The sequence below is a fragment of the Lagopus muta genome, chromosome 2 (assembly GCF_023343835.1).
Source record: "Lagopus muta isolate bLagMut1 chromosome 2, bLagMut1 primary, whole genome shotgun sequence".
Taxonomy (NCBI): domain Eukaryota; kingdom Metazoa; phylum Chordata; class Aves; order Galliformes; family Phasianidae; genus Lagopus; species Lagopus muta.
The window spans coordinates 62,835,135-62,857,542 of NC_064434.1; the positions used below are offsets into that span (position 1 = coordinate 62,835,135).

Here is a 22,408-nt window from a genome sequence, read left to right on the forward strand (position 1 = left end):
AGGTGCAACAACAGCCTTTGCGATAGCACATTGGCAAAGGTCACAGCAAACAGATGAAGTCTTGCTGAGTAGGTTAAATGATTCATCCTACCTCACGCTCATTGTAACTGCAGGACTACTGTCAGGTCTTTCATTTATAAGGTAAATAACCATTCTGAAAAAATAAATACAGAGAACGCAAAACAAAACACTGTAACTGCCTTTTTATGACAATCCAATTCCCTGAAAACTCATTCTTCTCAATTTGCCTTCCTTTATTAAAAGCACACATGCCAAGTTGAGATAACATCTCCTACTGTTATAATTTTGATCTACGCAGCAATTCATGGTGTGCTCTATGTCAGCTCTGGTGCAATCTTTGGCTCTGATTCTGCATGGAAACATACAAGCAGTCCTGCACACTTCACAGCCTGTGAGTATACTCATTAAAAAAATAAAATAAAATAAATACGTGGAATTAACCAACTTAATTTTCCTTCTCACGTTTCCCCTGCATTTTGAGAAGAACATTTAGAAACTGTTCTCTGGAAGCAGACTTTGAGGGGAATGTGTCAGCAGTTTGCATTATGCCCCTAATTAAACCAGCATATTCATGCTCTTTATAAATTCCCTCTGTAGCCACAACGTAATTGCTTCTATATGTCAATTTCCATAGTGTACGCAAATGTTTTCATATGCATTATCAGCACTGCCTTGCTGACTGCTGAAGATAAGGCTCTTGTCTAGCAGTGCCAAGGAGACTTAAGCTTCCTCTGCCATGTAACAATGAGCAATGGGAGCCATCCAGAGAGCCTTCTACCCCTCCAGAAGAAGCTCTAACTATGCACAAATATAACCATTTCTAGATTACTTTTTTTTTTTAAGGGACAACACTAAGAATATAATTTTTTCTTCTTGTTCTTCTTCCCAAGCTAGCATCCCTTAAACAAAATGTCACAGAATCACAGAATGGCCTGGGTTCAAAACAACCACAATGATCATCTAGTTTTGCCTCCCCTGCCATGGGTAGGGCCGCAAACCACCAGACCAGGCTGCCCACAGCCACATCCAGCCTGGATGTCCTTAATTCTTGTTGCAGTTCCTTCAAATACTGTTTTATGTTCCTTCAGGGATTGCTGTTTTCTGCAGTTGGAGAGTCTTTCACATATATCTGAATGTACACCTCAAATTTTCAACAAGTTCAGAGAATGATTATCACTATAGTCACAAGTCTAACTTAACTTCTTGTAGTTTTTGAGGAGAAAAAAAAAAAAAAAAGAATCCATATTGGCAAATGAAAATCCAGAAATGGCTTACAGCCAGCCATCAAGAAAACACAAACTCAGAGCAACAGAACATCCTGTACACCGAACACCAGGAAGAGCAGCGGGCTGAGTAACTTCTCTGTGCCACTGAAGAGACACCATTTATCATTAGTCAAATCCAGTCACTGTCCCATTTCAGGCTTTGCCACATCCAACCAAGAGAGCAGGCTTTGTCCATGGGTGAGGAATCAAATCAAAAGTCATCCAATATAAACAACTGAGCTCCTATATGTTTCTGTTTAACCTTCTGTAAAAATGGCTATTTTATCATCTGGGTCTGCAAAAATGCATGGATGGAAATCATACATAACAATAATCTGTCAGCATGCACCTTAATACCATGGCGCAATGGAATAAATTCCCCACAGTGCTGTAGATACAAAGTCTGTCCTCCTCATGACAGAGCTGTAATACACTATGTGAAAAATGCATTTTCAGAGTAAGATGTTATTATAATGTTGGGAAAAGACAGAAGCAATTTTACCTGATGTCCCCTTCCACTTCAAAAATTATTTTCCAAAGACAAATCAAGTGAGCACTGCTGAGGTATCCTTTCCTCAGCAGTTTTTACACCTCCCCCCCCCCCCCCTTTTTTTTTTTTGGATGAGGAGTTGTATTTTCCACAGGAAACAAAAAAAAAAACCTCATGAAAATAATTTCTACTGCAGTGTATGTAGAATTTTCCCATCATGAGACAAGTTCAGGATATTGTTTTAGAAACACTAAATCTGAATCAGAATTTTAAACTACAGTTCCACTGAACAAGAGAATAATGGGAAACAGCTCATGCAAACAACAATTTTGTTTCACAAAGCAGTTACATAATTCTACATCTGTACCATGTAGTTTTGTATTTGATTTCAGAGTTATCAAGCACAGGAATTGGTCTGTGCACATAAGAGGGAAAATTAAAAATATATTCAATGTAAAAGGTGTTAATATTACATAAAAGTGAGAAAAATACAATAAACACTAACTTTTACAGCTTGGCTCTATTGAAAAGAAGGCTTTATTGCAGTCATGTTACAACCTGACTTGATCTCTTGATGTCTTTTCTACTATAGCAAATAATAAATAACGTGGTCAGGGTTCAAGACCAAGTAATTTATTACTAAATTTATGGAAAGCTCCACTACAGAAATCAATAACCAGCAGGTAAAGAAGGCATTGTAAATAAAACAGTTTCCTCATAACACCAGCTTATAATACTACAGGTAAATAGGTGACTCTATTTGAGAAAACAGCAAATGTTTTCTCTATGTAGTAAGTATATTCCAAATCAATATAGGGAATGTAATTTGAACATGTTACTTAATAGTTTACAGATTACCTCAGTGCTGAGGCAGGTTAGGTTCTGTCCCATCTTTGTGCAAGGTCACATCTAAATGCAGAGGGCTCTCTGGACCTGTTCAATGTCATTCATACTTCCAAGTCTGACTCTTTCCAACAAGTCCACAGTGGAAAGTGCTTTTTGGAAAGACTTGAAAAAATATCTACATCTACTAAGAAGTCTGAAAGAGTGCATAAATGTAGGTGCTCAATTAAACATGGCTATTCCAGAAGCTTTGTTTTTGCTAAAACAAATCAAAACGTTATCTATTTATACATATGTATGCATATACGTATTAGATTGATAAATACATGCTTGATCTCTGCTAGCAGATGAAACAAGAAGGGTGCAAAGAGACACTGTTGTCTACTTCTATTACTAAAGAACAGAGGGGCTGGAAGGTACTGTCATTATTCATTACACAGACAAAGGTTATTTTCATGTGAGGCTTCTTTCTAGAAAAACAAATATGTCAACACACCAACACTGCCAGGGAAATAACTGATGAAAAAGCAGATTATTCAATGACCTAATTTGGTAACAGAATGCTAGTCTGTGAAGAGAACTGAAGGTTACTGCATTTAAACAGAATTCCTCAGACAAAAAGACCCAGGGTAGGGACCATCTAGATGGCTAAGAGACTGGGAGAAAAGGGCATAGGGATTCAGGCCCTGGACAACCTGATGTAGCTGTGTTGTCCCTGTTCATTGCAGGGGAGTTGAACTAGATGGCCTTCAGAGGTCCCTTCCAATGCTAAGGATTCCATGATTCTATGACTACTATAAATCATAAACCACGCGTGAGACTAAGTGCCATGCTGCTGCATTAAGAACAACTGTTGTACTACCAGTATAAACAAGATAATGGTGTGCAACCAACCCTTTCCGTCCATTCAGCCCTGTGAAAGACTTCAGGTGTAATCATGGTCAGGTTTTGGTACTGCTGTTCAAAAGAAAAAGAAAAAAAAAAAAAACAGCAACAGATCAGAACCTAGAAAAAAAGCAGTGATGGTTATGGATGATTAAAAAACCCACCCCCGGTGCTGGAAAGTAGCACTGTTTAACTTGTGAAGGAGGGGGAAAAAGACAAAATGTTCCTTGTAAGTATAAAAAGTTGCTGTAAAGACAACAAAAGTTAGAGTGAGATCTCTGTGAGATAGCAGTAAAAATACTCAGTGCTAAGGACTGCACACCCTAGAATAACTTGCCTAGGGACACTGTGAAATTAACACATTGGAATAGATTTAAGAACAGGCCAGACCAACATCTGTCAGGAATAATAAGCATTACTGTGTCTTGAGGCAAAGGATGCACCTGGTAATTTTTCAAAACTTTCAGATGAAGCTAAGGTGAATTTCATGTCATATGACATTATAAAATACAGAGACTGAGGCAGCAGATTATGTTTGGTAGCCCATCCTCAACCACCACAACAGCAACAACAAACACAGACCTTGCTTTAATTGTGTTTCACTCTTGGTTTATCCATTTCACACACACTTACAAAGGGAACTTCTACTCCTCCATTTGCAGTAAGAGACACTGTTATCTAAGAGCAGGCATTTGCAACTTTAATCTGGTGTGGCTGAGATATAGACAGCTTATGGCAACGTCTGATTCAAAACTAAAAGAAGGGAAGCTACACATAATAGCTTAACATTCCATTTATTTTGTTTTAAGGGACATCTTACTTGTGCACCAGCAATGCATCCGTCTTCAAGGACGTGCTTTACATAAGACTTCTGAGCTTTTAGAATCCTTCTATTGCTATTTTGCAGAACTAGCATTACTGCTCTCACAAAGCTCCTGCTTTTCATGACATACTTGAGGAGGGAAAAAGGAGAAGGATAAGGAACACAGAAAGGTAGAAGAAAAGTATGGTACATGAGGCACTCCAAGAAAGGAGAAAGTGAAGCATGTGGGATGAGGTGAATGGAGAAAAGGTGCTGAAAGGACTCTTCTACTCTGAGTACTGATGAAAGAAAGGGTTGTGAAGCTTTGAAAACATGCACAGAATCACAGAACTATAGAATAGTTTTTGTTGGAAGAGACATTAAATCCCACTGTGTATTAACTCCCCTGCTGTGGGGTACAGATTAGGTAGAGATGCCCAGGACCCATGCAACCTAGCCTTGAACACCTTCACAGAGGGGGTATCCACAGCCACTCTGGGCAGCCTATGCCACTGCCTCACAGTGCAGAAGGTGAAGTGCAGTGAAGAAACACGGGTGGAGTAAAATCAGAGAGGTGGAAAGGCATAGGCTGAGTTGCTAAGGGAAGGAATCAAAGAGGAATGGGCTGGGAACTTAGAACAGCCTTGAGAGAACCGATGGCAAAAAAAGGAGAGTTATTCTGAGCAAAAGATGGGGTCTTCTCTCCTAGTTTTGAGTCTCCTATAGCAAGGCAATACAGAGGCACTATCTGAATTACTAAGGGGTGCATACGTAATAACTGTGGAGTAACTAAGCTTCCTAACGTATTTTATCCTACATCCTCCTGGGAAAGAGGCTGACAAATCTAGTGCTGGTAATGAAAGCCTTTCATCTGCCATTTATCAGCTGTGTAACACAGTGGAAATAGGAGTCTTAAAGTAAGTAGAACAATATAAATTTGTATCATGTTACTCGTTCACAACATCCCCCATTTTGAGTATCTCGTTCATCGTAACTGCATTCAAGCCAACGTGAAACTGCTGGTAATAAAAGGTGAAAAAAGATTTACAGGCTTAGGTTTCAAGAAACTTTTTTTCACGAAATTTTTTTCTTTAGGTTTCTACATTCTTACTCAGAAGGCTTTAGCATGTTTTCTGAAGGTAATGAACCAGATGCCAGTCCTGCCAGCCTTGCTCAGCCCTTAAATGAGCAACACCAGCTACTGTCTCCAGCATAAGCAGTTGTCAATCATGCTAAGTCATTTCAGCCATGATTAAAAAAATTAACTTTCTTAGTATTACAAATAAGATGATTTTTTTCACACCTTCACTGTAGCCACCAAACTTTACCAAAACTGGAAATACAAACAGTGAGTAGGTTCCCTAAAACTTCTAGTAGGCCACTTTTAATAAAGAGAGTAACAAAAACATGTGAAAACCTTATGAGGTCAAGTTTGTCAATTGTTGTCCAGAAACCCCAGTTTGATCTTCCATTCCTCTGTTCAGGTGATTTGAAGACCAATTTATGTAAGACATCCTTGTAGCTTTACAACCTTCTTCGGTGTTCCCATTAGCTCTTAACTGAAATGTACCATTTACCTCAGCTTAAAGAGGTGAGCCAAGACATCTCATCTTGTATCATTCCATCTAGAGTATGAACAATCCAAGATTCTATGAGCTCAGGGGTGAGAACTTCAATGTTACAAATGCTAAATTATCTAAAGCATTGCCAAAACAGAATATGTGCTCATATAGAAAAAGAATTATGTGAACATTATCACCAAACTCTTTAGGTTTTACTCATTGCACAAGCTTTTTCTCCCTGCAAGTGAATGAAGCCAGTAATTTTCAAGGTGTCCCTCAGGCAACAAAGACCAATGAGGATGAATTGCATTAGCATTAAGAAATAGAATAGCCCTGTCTTGTATAAGATTAAATTCAGAGGTTTTTTTTTTTTTTTTTTAAGATGGAAATTGTTAGGCCCCAGGTTCTGGGAAACTGCTGTAATTTCATATAGAAAATACTGCACTATTTTCAAGTCTGCTAGAAGGTGAAAAAGGACAGTGGTCATAAAATGGTAAAGGGAAAAGGGGTGTTAAAAAAAAGAATTACAAACATCCTAGGGATCATGACAAAAAATTAAAGAATATTAACTTTTGAATGGGAATCTATAAGCTTATATGTAGAGAGTTTGAAAAATGCTGTAATCATCTTTAATGAAAGTTTTCACACTTGAAAGAGAGTTCAAGAGCTACTGCTGTGCAACTAGAAATATTCTTTTAAAGGTATTATCTACAACTACCTTGAAGATAATGATAAAGCATTATTCAGTGCTAAAAGTACCCTGAGACTCATCAGAGAAGTGTTAAAGAAGCTATTTATGTCAAAGGCCAAAAGGAAACATTTAACTTGCTCTAAGCCAAATTATTCAGAAAGTGAATTGAGATGTCTTACCCTAACTGCATTCCACTTCCTGTCAAAAAAGGCCACTACTAAATAATTCTCATGATAGAAATCTGAGTAATTTCAGGTAGAAGAATCTCAATGTCATCACTACTAAGAAGAAAAGATCAAATGTGTTTGCACTATTTAGAGACAACAATAACTGTTTCCTGTTCCATTTAGCATAAACATAAAAGAAAGCACAAAGGGTGTTTCCTACTATACTTCACTGTTTCCCATGAAAGCGACTTTTGGCAAAAGCCCATCTCCTTACACTTCATTATGGACCTTAGATTTTCAGTATCACCCATTCAGCTAAAATGCCTTCCTGCTTTCTTTTGCATTGGCTGCCTGACTTATCAGGTCAGGAAAACATTTATATTCTTGTAATTTTTAAGAGTAGAAGATACCCTACAGATGTATATGCTCTGCCGCTGTTCCAAATGAGGCTATAGTGCAGTAAATACATTTTGTATTCCAGAATCTTATTATGTTTTTATAGAAAACTCCTGCAGTTTAATCTTAAAAGAATAAAGACAGATTCTTCTTTTTTTGTGAAGCTGGACTAAGTAGAGCTAACCTCAACTTTTGTCTTCTAAGAACTTTCAAGTGTATAAAAATCTGTGAAGCAGCATTTCAAACTTCGCACGCCTCTACTTTCAAACTCATTCATTTCTCTCTTCTCATTCACTTCACTTCAGAGCCAGCAAATTTCAGAGCAACTAATCATAGAAGGAATTGGAGCCTTGAATGTGGCTCACGGACAGCCTCTGCTGCAGCGCTTGTAAGGGAAAGGTCAAAACTTTTATTCAAAACCTCCAAGTTATACTGTTACAGTATCCTAATCAACATAGCTGGTACATCTCTCATGTAAGTAAAAATAGCACAAGGCTTTGTGGCATTTTTTTCTCTTGCAGCCATGTGATTCACCTCCTTTTCTTTATCTTATCCCAATTTTCTAGTGACCTACCCATTAAATCTTCTACCATTTCACTTTTCAACCTTGTAATAAAACAATGACCAAATTCTCATCTTTCTTCTTCTTTCTCCTGACAAATTCAGTGAGAGGTCCAGCTCCTGGGTCACCTGCTCCAGACTCGCCTGGATTCCTTACTATACTCTCCCATGCCCCAAAGCTGAGGCTCCTTCTTTCAGCACACATAATCTCAGGCCATACCTGAACAGTCAGTGTATTCCAACAAACCCTGTAACAGCAGCAAATCACCAAGAGGAAGCTTCAAGGAGTATATTCAATTGCCAATATCTACCTTCATCTTTCTTTCCTTCCAACCTCCCTTTTACCCTTTGGACTAAAACTTCAGTGAGAAAAACCCACGGCTACTTCACTCTTGTAACAACTCTCTACCTTATCTAAACTCACACACATTGAACTATTTTTCTTTTCCTACACGTTTTCAACAGCATTTTCCATGTTTTCCATTTCCATTGTATAAATTTTTTTTTGAAGAATATTAACATTAGAATTTAATGGCAAATTAGGATAGCTGCTAAAAGACACATGTAGGCTACAAGAGCAAAGGTGTAAATTAACAGCTATCACTTGCTCTTCAAAAGCCAGAACAAAATTAACTCAGTATTGCTGAACATCTCAGTTCAGTGGAGTTAAAAGTATTAAGTCCCCTAAATATGCTCATCCAGTCAAGCAGAAAGTAAGTTCTAGTCTTGCTGTTAACTTGGATGGCTGCTCATAAACAAAGAGATCAAGGGAGATAATATGCCTGTAATCATCTCCCTTACAAACAAAGAGTTATCCAAACTAGTTATGGAGTTAAAAATAGCAGTGAAGAAAAATAAACTTGAATTTTGCTAGAGGGTCAGCAAGCTTGGCTCCTTTGTACAGTATCATTCTGAAGTGATGCACTGAAAATACACACATTAAAAAAGGAGCCAAAACCCATTGGTCTGAGATGCACATTCCTACTCCATTCCTGATGGAACTGTTCAGCCTTGTTTAAAGAACTTACATTTTTTAAACTGCAAAGGAAAATATAAAATAAGATTTACTAGTCTTGTGGAAGAGATGCTGAAGATAAGACACTGGTATTCCCACTGCTGCTCCGGGAACTGCTTATATATGTGAATTGTGTTGATTAACAGATAAGATACAGAAAACTATGGAATATTAAAAGCACTCCAAGATAAGAGATCAGAATTCAGGTTTCCTCAGGCAAAGAAAAGAACTGAACTTTGGTTTTCTACACCTCTGCTTCAAACCATCACTTCCTACTACTTTGCAAACCATGCCCCTTGTTTCTCATACTTTCCCACAGGTGTTCAAAATGAAATACCTAATTTGGTTCTGACTGAAACAGCATGCTTTCCAGCTAACTGATGTTCCAGTGAAACCAATGCATTTTTGAGAAAATGTAAATCCACTCTACAGAGAAGTAACACAGCTCTCTACTTCTGCATGTCAGCATGATCCCTTCCATGTATCGGACAACTATTTAAGTAGAGGAAGAATGGCAGATGTAATAGATGGCTGGGAGTGAGCTACTGACTAACAGAGCTAGATTCTTCTATAACTCGAAGACAAAAATAATGATGTTATCTGAAAGGTGCTAGATCTGAAATACTAGAATGATCTTGCATAATCTTAAGAAATGTCTGACTTCAAAGAAATAAGAAGCATGTGATAGCGGACTGGACTTCAGGCTTGAGCTGCAGGTCATTCAGATGGTTCATCACTCACTGACCATATACTAATTAATCACCTAGCTTTTGTGACCAATATTTTTTTTTTTTTTTACAGCTACTCTTAGATGGTTAGATGCCACTTCTTGTAAAGCTGTTCTGAATTAACTATAAATTTTGTTGAATACTTAATAATAATTACAAAGGTAAATCTTCATCAGCAACGGAATCTCGGGGAAGAGAGGCCTAAACAGAATTAGTAGTACTCAAGTTACCAATCTCAAAGGACACAACAAAAGCTAGTTAATGTTTTTAAAGGGCTATGAAGTTGGAAAACGCTATACTCAGTAGATAGAGAAGTATTTTGTGAGCTTTTGTGTAGGCTAGCAACTGAGAGTTCTAATTACAATTTGTGTTGTTCAGCACACAAATGGAATGGTGATCAAATTCCTTCTTCCACCTCATTGGCATGACTTCCAGCAACTCCCTCACACTGTTTAACTTTAAAAGCTGTTTTTTCTGTCAAAATGGATTTGAACTGTGGCTTAATATTTGCTTCGATACCAGAACAAAGAGATACCTTAACACCTCCAGAGGTGTCCCAAGACAAGAAAAGCTGACTGAAGACTGAAGTGTGTCACTTGAGTTGAAGGGGAGATGGACCTCTTTCAAATACTGTTTAATTTAACAACCTAGATTTTCTTGAAGGAAAATTCCAAATTCTTTTTTTTTTTTTTTTTTCTTTTGCTAGCTTTTTTACCTGCTTAATTAATCTTGGTGGCATGAAAAGCTTGTCTTGTTTTTCCAGCTGTATCCACTGTTTTCATACGTCATTTTTCCTGCAAACACTGCTTTCTGCACATCCTTCAGCGAACCTGGTTACACAACTATATTGCCATTTTTTTTCACATGGAGGCTAAACCTCATGACTACAACCATCGTCTCATCAGGAACTTCAACAGGAACAGGCAAGAGACACAAATGTAAATGAAAACTATATCTGATCTAGTGGGTGGCAACCCTGCCCATCACTGGGGGTTTGGAACTAGATGATCTTCAAGGTTCCTTCCAATCCAAGCTACTCTGTGATTCCTTTCTATGAAAATTACCACCATGTGTCTCATAAGGATCTTATGCAATTTAAATTCTATTAGTAATTTCAAGTTTGTCTTCTTTAATTAGTTTCAAATCCATGACTGAAACAGCAATGAAAGAAATTCATCCTTCTGAAAAGGTACTGAAAATGAATCCTGTTTCAAGGTATTAACCATTCATTTTCAAACGAATATCAAAACAATATTATTACTCACAATTACTAGTGAGTGGCTATTATACAATTTGCTTGAACACCCAAAAATGACCTAAGATTCAAGGAAAATCTGATACAGAAATCCCAGATTACGTTGTTTCCTTATGCAAGCTACAGCTGCAATCTAAACAGTGGGGGAAAACTTATAAATAAAGAGGGATATGGCAAACAGGAGTCAGGAAGAGGGGCTTCCATCTTAAACTCATCTTTTTGTTATTTTGTGGAAAACAGACTGATCAATCACCAAATCACATATCTTCAAAATGCTTGCATTCTCCTTCAAACACAAAATTCACAGACTGTCTGTCTTGTTTGAAATGGAACATTTCTCTCTGTGCTTCAGGCGATGCTGCTGAAACAGGAAACCCTGCACAACACTAAAAAAGATAAAGCATAGGGAGATCAAAAGGAGAACTGTGCAGCAGCAGAATCTACATCATGAAGATCAGGGCCAGACTGGCAAAAAAAAAAAGAAACCAAATCTTTTGAGTTTGCAGATGGAAATCTGCTTTGCTCTGGGCATCTTTGCTGGCAGTGTCCTTCTGCTGCAAAGAAACAGACTTTCCAAAGTACATCCAGATGTGTGCAAATACTCATAATGTGTTTCTCATTCCCCCTGGAACACAATCTTGATTTATTCCTGATTTTGATTTGCTTGTTTTCCCTGATAACCTGTAAGTCTGTTATGGCTTTTACAAGTGTAATTTTTTTGATACCTCACTAACTTCAAGACTTCTGTCTTGAGCAATATCCTTCATTATTCCTTGATGATCAGTAGCGCTATTCCTCTACCCAAAGATGCAGGAGAAGTGGAAACTGGCACAGCAATACTGTGACATCTGAAGCTGTTGTCTTCAACAGCCATTCTCAGCATATATAGATGGACTGGTTGGAGGACAGAAGGAAGGACCATAGAAACTGCCTGGGGAGCCAGAACTGAACTACACAAAGACAAATAAGAGTAAACTATATATATTTCTATTTTCCAGGTTAATTTTTCTGTTGGTTTAGTTGCTATCACGTTACCAGAATCCGTGCCTTTTCTGACACAGTACCAATATTTTCCCCAGAAGTCTCTATTTAATGCAACAGAATTATCAAAACAGGTACCTGAGGTGTGAACAAAGGACTAAAAAAGTCTTAAGAGATGAACTATCCCACGTGTATCTTACATCAGTGTTGTCTGCCATTTTATTTGTCTGCCCTTATCTTCACATAAGTCACACCAGAGTTTATTTTAGCTATCAGCACTGTCCCAAGATTTGCTAAGAACAAGAAGCAGTTGCTTGCTAAACAAACTCAAATTTGCCTGGAAAATCTAAAAAAGCTGTTAAGTGCGTTCGTAACATCCTGGATCCTCACTCCCCAAAACTCAATGGCCTGCCAATACACATCACTGCCTTCTTACAGTAATATCACTCAGGTGGTTTGGAATTCTAGCAACATATGAAGACTTGTGCATCTTCTTGTAATTTAATTTGCTCTCTTTCCTTTTTTTAACGAGTTTAACCTTTGTAGTGAAATCTACCTAATGAGCCAGACACCATGACTCTCCACACTTCCATTTTTTGTGGTCCTTTTCTTAAATTTAGAAGGGAGAAAAGAAAAACAAAATACTCGAAGGCAGCTGATGTTAGTCAAGTGATTCCCTTCACTTCACCTCCCCCTGCTCCCCAAGTCCTCAGGCTCCAATGAGATTAAATCACCAAGTTAATACAAATCTTGTCTGTCAGCTCCAGCTGATATGCGATGTGTTTAGCATAAAAGAGAAGCACAGTTAGATGTTCAATTGATCTTAAATTCAAAGTAAAAGTCCTGCTAAATGCAGAGGGAGAAGACAGTTATTGCAGATGATGCAGTAAGATTGAGAATGAGTGGGAAAGCATTTATAACACTAAAGAATTTCTCCCCTCCAAAGTTACCAGTTAGAGTACTCAAAGCAAGTTACTTCTACTTATAACACAGTGTTGGTTTTTTTTTTTAATAACTATTATCAGTTCAGAAAGAAAGAATAACTTTGACAAGCTGTTCAACATTGACACTTGCACTGACATTGCAAAAAATACAAACATTTGGAAGATCAGAAGTGCTGAAGATCCTGCTCCAAAAAGCGAAGGGTCCTCTGCATGCACTGAAGATAAAGGTGACTGAAAGCACCATAACTGCACAATCTGCTGGGTCTCCAGCCTCTACACTTTGGCTACGGACAGACAGATTTTGCTAAGAGATTATTCATAAAAGGGCTTCCAACAGAAGCAGTGGTGGGACTGCAGGAGATCATTAGCTTACATACCAGAGACTTTTTTTTTTTTTTACTAAGTTTGAAAGTACTAAGTAGACAACAGACTGCTGAGAACTGCATTCACTTTGCTGTGTATGGAACAAGCCTCGCTTTATTTTCATGCTTAATGCCAACTCTGCATTTAAATGCCTTTGCTGTCCTGATGTGTGATACATGAGACACTAAAAATAGCCTGTCTGTTCCAGAATTTCCACTGTGTCTACCTTTGAAAAGTTCCATTTACAATGAAAAAAATATGATAGATTTAACTTATATAGATAAACTCTAAAATACTGAGACTGAGACCGCAAACACAGTAAATCTCTAGTATGTATTTCCTACAAATGTAAACCTTCTTTATGCACCTCATATTTAAAAAAAAAAGAAGTCCTATTTCAACCTATATTGGAGGAAAAAATGCTTAGAAGCACACATCTTTTACTACATTTTCTTTCATGTATCTAACTGATAAGGTCTGGAAACTCTCCAAAATTTAAGAAGTCTTATCTGTGTGCTCTCCAGTTCTCTTTTTGTGCTGTAGTTACCTTTCTAATCCAACTCAGATGTTGTTTATATTTTGGAGGGCGACATGCAGCCAGCAAGACAAAACAAAACAGTGGGATTCTGCTCCAGCAAGATAGAGGTGTCCTCTTAGCACAAAGGTAAAAGCACACAACATTGCATTTGCGAAGCACAGCTGATAATTTCATGGCAGGGAATAAACAGACTATTTCAGTCTTGGAGATTTTAATGTATGTAAGGCACAAAGAATAGAGGAAGTGGTAAGAGCCAGCTCTAGTGCAGGCACAGGCAGATTTCACAAAGATATTCATTAACTCCAACTTAACTGGCCAGCTCCCACAGAGATTTCTTAAATGCACATCAATCAATGATTGCAACAGCACTGGGTACTTTAGTCTGCTTCAGTGAAGGTTGGCTGAGTTTCTCCAGTGGTCTTGCCATACTGCCAACCAGCAACATAGTATCAAGCAACATCGCCTCTAAAAAGCCTAAAGATTAATTACTCTGTCACTCTAACTACTAATTAATCTGTTTGTGCTGCTGTCCCTCTACTCTGCCATGCTAGACATTTATACGATGATATCATCTACACTGTCAACCCTATTTGTCATCAAACAACTGGCTGCTGAGCACCTTCCAAAAATCAAGTGCCGCAAAGCATGAGGGCTACACACACGTGTGGGCAGCAAGGCAGGAATTGTACATTGGTTTTATGCTCATTTCTATTTCCTGATTGTGCATCAGCATATATGCAGGTTCATAAAGCCAGGTTTTATAGCCTACCAAAGGCTATTTCTCAGTTACAGATACTGTACCTTAACACCATGTAGACAGAGAAAGATTCTGAACATTTCCCTTTCTGTGCAAGGCAATGAACTAAATTTATGCAGAGGAAAAAAAAAAAAAAAAAAAAAGAGGTAAACTGTGTGTCTTGTCACTTCACAATGACATTCATTTCGAATTTATGTAATTTACAAGTCAAAAGATAAGTGCAACTCCCCAGTGCCACAGCCATAGCTGTCAGAATCCATCAGGAAGCCTCGGGCTGCTCTTTGACTTCGGGATCACCAGCGACAGTGCAGGCCTTGGCAGCAGCAGTTAACTGGCCACTGTCAGTGATGGATGAGACAACAGAATGCAGTTTGCTCTTTCACAGCTACATCAATACGTCCTGCCCTGCTGATGGGCAGGGCAAACCTGGTTTTGACAGCGACCCAAGCAGATATGATCCCAAAGATACAAAGAAAGCAGAGATGAGCAGTAACAAGGTGTCATCCTCATGGAGTCACTTTTCTGGCCATAACTGCATTTTAGCAGATGTCCAGCTGAATATTACCAGGGATACATCCATTATGGCCCTGAAAATTTGCTCTATCTACTCTGATGGCAGCCAAAAAAACACATGGTGCACAGGAATAGGCCAAATGCTAGGAAATGTGGGCAACTCCCATGCTGTTCACAAACATTTACGTCCAAACCCAAGCACATTCTCCACTACAAAAACAGAGGCGAAATTCCAAAGTGCAAAAAGCACCTATTGTGGTTAGGGGCAACAATCCCTGACTGCACTGCCATTTGGAAAAATAATCTGTGTTTAGCTCCATCTGCAGCTACTGTTATATGGAATGATATGCTGCTCTCCCTAACAATTTCACCAAGTGATTTTTCTTTTTTAATTCAATGCGAGAGCAGGATATCCAGACAGAAATGGCCATGGTCTGATAGGAAGGTTGGAGAGCTGATTAGAAAATACAATACACAATGAAGATATCAACACTTACTCTCAAACAGCTAAAATTGTTTTCAAAGTATACAGAGGCAGCAATAAGCAGTTCGTATTTCATATTTCTGTCCTTTCAGAGAACAAGCTACAAAGGGCACTCTGGGTGAGCCAGTACTGAATGCCTGTCCCTGGTAAGATGCTGCCAGCTCAGGCACTTCTTTGTTACTGCTCTGCTCCTTCGGATGCAGCCTCACTGGGCACTTTTGCACCACGTTCAGCCCCTTGGTGATCCACTCCTCTTCATTCCTGGAGAATTCAGCAAACCTAACTGTGGTCTCCAGCATTTATCACTTACCCTGCTTTAAAATCTAAAGGTGTGTACCAATACATACATAATTTTTTTACTCAAAGCATCTGTAGCATTGAGAGGTGTGAACAGAGATTCCTGTTCCCCGGTTCCTCACCTCAGTGCAAGGCTTAGGCTTACTCTATGGCACACCTTCTCACAATTCAGAAGCCTTCACTCTGGCAGAACCCTAGGAATCAGCACTAGTGCTGCATGTGCATCAGCTTTTCTTTGCAGTAGCACTTGGATAAAGAGAAGGAGAAGACCGCTAGTGGGGGGAAAAGGCTCTGGCATGTCCTCACTGCAGGGAAGAGGCTACAGAGCTAGGCATGGTCCCTCCTCATCCCTGCGAGGAAGCCAGTGAATAGCAGACCAATAATATCAGTGCACCATCATTTTCTAACTGCATATATTTGCTACTGGGATAAGCTATGTGAACCTAGTATTTCTCCCAACTTTATTAACAACTCCAAACCCCTACAAATACACTACCTTTCCTCAAGCTGCACAGAGAGGAAAGATACTACAATAAATGAGTCATCTGTTCTGTCTTTCACATTACTACTTTAGAGGACACTTCAGCAGCTCTTCTGTTTAAACCAGTCCCTCACTCTAAAGCAGATTATAAGTAGGTATATTATTCTATCACAGTGAAAATACATGCCAGCCAACACGTCCATCCCCTACTCCCACTGTACCTATTGAGTCACACCTGACTACCTATTGGCAACAGCAAGCTTCAGCTGCAGTCAGTGCTGTTTGGATGCTGTTGATGAAGTGAGCTAATATCTATGATATCATCTGTTACCAGCACAATGGCATCTGATGTCCGGATTATGCTGGTGATGGATGTAGAAAAAATTGAGCACTAATTTAAGTCTGAGAGAAGATATTGCAACTGAAAATTAAAAGTTCAAAAGTCATCACTGGTCTACTACAGTGAGCAAGCTGAATATGGGAGCCACTAAAGAGGAGTCTACAGAATGTCTTTTCCAAGAGCCGTTTTCTCTCACTCTACTTTCTCTTGAACAGAACGTGCTAGTGAATCACTCACTGGTCTGTCTTGGGTTAGCTTGCATCTATTTAAACCAGCATGAAGCTCTGCACCTTTGATGTGAGTTAATTAAGCTCAGATGGCTTTCCCCAGACTGGCTTCAGCAGCTTTGGAAGAGAAGGCGGCCAAATTAGGCCCATCTGTCCAAATGGAAGGGAATCCTTTCCTGCCACAAAGAATGCCTCATTACTCACATGCCTCATTACAGGACAGGAGCTTCCTTCCAAGAGCCCAAGTGCCAGGAGAGGGAGCTTCATGGCTGGCAACAGCTACCTAACATACCAGGTATGTGAAGGCTTGCACATGAACCACAATTCTCTGCTGCCAACTGCTACACACAGAAGGGTCCATCTACAAAGGGATTTCCTGCAATCATCTTTTGTTTAACAGTTGGATCTTCTTGGTAAGAATAGATTTGTAAAAGACACTTGATTTTCTTCCTCCTATTTAAAAAAAAAGAATAATCTATCCAACTGGAGTGGGGCTGAGCTGACTCTCTGCACTGACCCTGCAGCCAGTTTGTATAACTGTAGTCAGTATGAGTTCTAGTAGCCCCTCAGCTGTCAAATTAGAATCCCAAGAAGACAGAAAGTATCCTCAAAGTAAACCACATCATCAGATACAGCTGCTAGAGAATGGGAGGAAAATGTTCCCTGGATCAGGGAATCTATCAGGATCTGGGGAAATAAAGGCAGAAAACACAATTGTGCATCTTCAGTTCCCATATTCCTCTTGAAGGATTTGATCCCATAGAAGAACTGCAGAAGTTTGATCAGATGCAAGGCTGGCTCTGCTGCAGCACTATGCATCACCAGAGATACTGATCATACCATATTTTCCCAAACAAACAAGATGGGATATGAGATTTACAACTTGAGATGTTCAAGTAAGAAGTACTGCACTAAATGACAGCATACAAAGCTATTCCTTATAAAAATCATTTCATAACAGAAACACTGCATTGTTTCACAGCAAAACTACTAGGAACAACTACATAATCAGGTTCACAATTTACAGGCTCTGCAATAACTAGAAAATTCAGCTCTGAGTTTCTGCATGTGATATGTAAAAATTACCAACACAGAAAAAGCAGGTATGGTATAGAGAATTCCTTCAGTAACATGCTTAGAATCAGGCAAGTTCTTCTAGAAAATATCTACAAAACTGTAAGTGAAATGTACCATACAGTTGGGAAGCATAAACTTAACACAAAGACCAAACAGACCTAAAATCTCTTTTCTCTCTGTTACAGAACATTTTCATGAACATCACGAAAACTAATGAAGAGGTTTAAAATGAAAGAAGCACAATTATCAGTAACACATATGCACAATACAGACATGCACATACATCCTAAGCAGTGATAATCATTTATAAATGTAACAGAACATTACGGAAATGGAAATTATCAAAAAGTGAGAACCATGTTTTTGTGACACGCTTCCTGAAAAGGTTCCTTCATAAAGCTAACAAAAATGAGTTGTGGAGATGTCCCAATAAAAGATTAGTTTCAGAGAAAGTGGGACTCCCCAGAGAATCTTTGCCACTGCATGGGTAAAAAACAGCAGGTTAGGCTTTAAGGATAATGTAATGGAGAGCATGCTGTAACTGAAGGCCAGTTATAAGCAGAGCACGGCAGGGTCTAACCTGGGGCCTTTTGCATTAAAAACCTGAAGAGGAAACAGATGGCACCATCATCAAGGTTGTAGATGATGCCATCCTTGAGCTACAGTCAATACACTTAAGGGCAGAGTGCCCTGACAGGAACCTCATGAAACTCAACACGGACAACTGCAGTGTCCTGCTCCTGAGGAGGAGTAGGTCCATACACCAACACTGACTGGGGACTGACTGTCTGGGACAGACTGTTCCACAGAAATTGGACAGAGAGTCTTGCAGAACAGCACAAACAGCAGTGCAGCCAGAAGATGGAAGACATTCTTCACTTTTACTTGGCAACTGTCAGGTCATGCTTGGAACACCACCTTCAGGTGTGACAGAAAGAAATCAAAGCACTGCCGAAGTAATTGAATGATCTCAGAGCAGGGTCACTGTTTTCAGGAGTTTGAACCCTTGCCCTGCAATTAGATGCTAAGAGATCTGGGAGATTGAGCTTGGAAAAAAAAAAAAAGACAGCTTTGAGGAGACCAACCTGTAGCCCACTGGTAGCTATGGAGAGGCTATCAGAAAGGTGGAGTCCAGTTCTTCACAGTGGCATATGAAACAACAATGTGAGACAACAGGCATAAAAAGACATGGGAGGGTATTTAACAGAATATCGGAGGGAAAAAAGGTTCATTATGAAGACAGTGAAGAAGTGGAACAGAATGCCCAGAGAGGAAAAAAAAAAAAATTAAAAATTAAAAAGCAGTTAATTTCCAAGTGTTAAATTGAGGTTGCTGAAGCATTTGTGTGTGCAAGTGCAATCACGTATAGTTCTTTCCCTGGATGGGAAAGTAACTTTCAAATCATCAAACTGAAATACTGGCGATTCTTTTAGGTCACAAATGGCAATCATTGTTAATAAAGTCCCAAGCTCTCTACATACCACATCAAGGTCTTGGGAAACCCTCCGTTTGCGCAGCTCTTCCATCCTCTCACACACATCCGTGAAGCAGGTGTTGTAGTAGTCTGCATACTGCTGTGCCAGGTCATCAATGTTTCCCAGTGACCCATCCTGTGGTGGAGACAAAGGGAAAAAATGAGAGATTAATCAACTTAAAAATCAGGTTTAAATGTGACAGCACAACCCCTGCAGTACGGGCGGCACACAGCTCACAGGTCATCCTTTCAATGAGTTGTGGTGTCACAGCAGCCCCTCGGGAGCACATGGGTCCCTGCTAATTCCTGCACAGTCAGAACAGCAGGGACAGCCGTGCACAGCACTACCCCTGGGCACAATCTGCTTCCGTGCGCTCCCACCCACAGACAGCCATGTTCCATCTGGTTCTCCAACCAGCTGCCTGCTCACTTCATTGCCAGCCATTACATATGTTCCACCAACCTTATTTACTGGGAGTAGCCCTGCTTTCCTCGACAATCATTAACAGCAATTTCAAACACTGAAACTTCTTGCTTATAAGCAGTCAGCCAGACTGCAAACAGTTCCAGCCAAATGACTTGAACAGGGGAGTTTACACCACTCACAGAGACACTCTGCCAACTGGTCTTTTAAAATGCTCTGGAGGCAGAAACAGACTTCACTCAGTACCAAACCTCTGCTCTGCAAGATAACCACCCCATTAACAAAATGGCAATAGCCAGGAACCTAATTGTAGTCACCTATTAATTCCATCTTTTTAAATGATGGATAAATAAAGGGAGGAAAAAAAAGGCTGGATTTTATAAGTGGCATTAGAAATCTTAGTAAACTTCAGGCATATATGCCAGAGGGCGCAGGGTTGACTAACAATTTTTGGTAAAATAAGCATACAGTTAACTAAGCCCAAAACAAGGAATGGAGTACTTCTGTTTCCCTTGTTGTCTAACTTACGTAAGAGCATATGTTATTGTACACATTCCTCAAAAAGGCGTATGTTACTGTTTACATTCTTCAAAAGATAACAACCTATACTTTGTGTATATATTCTGATACTCTGCAGCTTTGTTTCACTGCTATTATCAGTAAACAGATGCAACACAAACATAAAACTGTCTTTAATATTAAGAAAAAGCTAAGCAATTAAGAAATCATTTAAAAATAATTATGCTAATAGCATACCTAAGATGCACTGCAGGGTTAACATGAGCTAGGAGGAAATCTCTTCAACAGAAACCACATCTTACACAAGACATTGCCATCTGAAAAGAAATAGTCCTGTTTTCTGTGTTACGACTGTGCAGAAGAGGCAGGTCTGCTCTAACAAAGTATCAGTTCCAGGTAATTGGAACAAAACACTCCTTCTTCAATCAGTGCTGATGCCTACTAAACCTGACTTGCAAAACACACTTCCTACTTTTTTTAAAAGCACATTTCCACACGCCCAGTAGGTATTGAACACTTCCCAGAACGGTTCTGCAGAACCATCTGCGGTTTCTTCAAACTAGTGTGTATGGCACAGATGGAAAACAACTTGTGTATCACTTGCTGGAGCAGCAGAAGCAAAATAACTACACTAAATACACACATACACACTTCTCTATATATACTTACTCATTTTTTACTGTATTTCCTATCTCTCAACCTGCTAATGATCTCACACGGGAATCTCAACTGTTGCAAGATTGAGTTCCTTAGCACAAGAAGATCCCACTTCTGAGACCTTTGGACTTTACACAATTTCAAACATTTCAATTTCCCATGCCACTGGGAACAAAACACTGGCATCCTTGAGAGAGACCCTGCAGCCTATCTTGCCTTGGGAGCAGTGGGCAGCAACCACACATCTTCTCCAGGTAATTCCTCCCAGGCTGTCACTGCCCAGCAGACTGGGTAAGAAAAGGACTCCCAAACCCACCCAAGCCAGTGGCCTCGATAGCCTTGGCTGAGCACACAGGTACTGGTGCTATGCAGCAGGGTGTCTTCCACAAGGTCTGCATGCTCTGTATGGATAAGCAGCTCCACTGTGCCATGGGGAATAACAAGCACCAAGCAGAAAAAGTAGCCCACAAACATAATCTTCAATTGTTCACTGCTGCAGGCAATACAAAAACCTGCATGAGTTTCAAAGAGATGACATGAAACCTGATTTCATTCCATCCCAGCACACTGGGACTTTGTCAGTCTGTCTCCTTCCTGAACTCTGGACACCTTTAAATTTCATGTAGTAAATTTACTGGGGAATACAAGAGTGTAGTTAAAGATTATACAACACAGCAGTTGCTACTTTAAAAAGTTACTGTAATGACTCTGAAATTGAGTAATGTACTTCAAATCCGAATGCATCAGGTGAGCTTCTGTATAGCTAAGTCAGCTCTATTGCAAGTGGAGTTAAGATTGGGTAAGACAGCAGACTGCAATGCACAAAGGATCAAGCAAATCTTTGCAAATATTCTCTTTTCACATATTTTGGGGTGGGGCTTGTGGAGCTTTCTGTAAAGGATCTAAAGGCTTGTGACTGTCTCTAGAGGAAAATGAGCTTGGTGACAGCTCTCCAATTAAACTCTGCAGACGAAGGGCTGTGCCACTGCAACTGAGCATGTGATGGTAAAGAGCAGCCAACAGAGAAGTGACAAAGGCCATCAGTGCCACAAAGCCTGGAGAAACTGACAGCACTTCAATCAAGGCACAGGATTCAAGTGAGGGGCTGAGCTCCAAACACAACTGATGGCAACACTACAAAGAAGACAAGTCCCATGTGAAAGAAAACTTAACATACCGAACAGATGATAGGCCAGAAATTGCTTGAAAAAGAGAAGACCCCAGAGAGACCTCATTGTGACCTTCCAATACGTGAAAGGAGCATATAAACAGGAGGAGGGTTTATGAGGGCAAGGGGGAATGGTTTTAAACTAAGACAGAGGAGGTTTAGGTTAGATATTAGGAGGAAGTTTTTCACTCAGAGGGTGGTGACGCACTGGAACAGGTTGCCCAAGGAGGACGTGGATGCCCCATCCCTGGAGGCATTCATGGCCAGGCTGGATGTGGCTCTGGCAGCCTGGTCTGGTGACTGCTGATCCTGCACATAGCAGGGGGATTGAAACTAGATGATCGTTGTTGTCCTTTTCAACCCACACAATTCTATGATCCTATGAAAATATGATGCCACAAATGTAAACATTTGTATTTACATCTCAACTTTCCAGAAGGCTGTAGTGGAAGATATTGATTTATCTATTTTTTTCTCTGTAGC

At 39.6% G+C, this 22,408-nt stretch overlaps 1 protein-coding gene across 3 annotated transcripts in view; it reads right to left on the bottom strand.

Annotated features, from left to right (window-relative positions):
- The window catches only part of LOC125690068 (SAM and SH3 domain-containing protein 1-like), a 522,255-nt gene that overhangs the window by 80,667 nt on the left and 419,180 nt on the right, over window positions 1–22,408 (bottom strand). For all 3 annotated transcript variants that reach the window (XM_048938015.1, XM_048938019.1, XM_048938018.1), the window contains one exon: window positions 19,165–19,293. In XM_048938015.1, coding sequence (XP_048793972.1) covers window positions 19,165–19,293 — 129 coding nt within the window. The remainder of the gene's footprint in view (window positions 1–19,164; window positions 19,294–22,408) is intronic.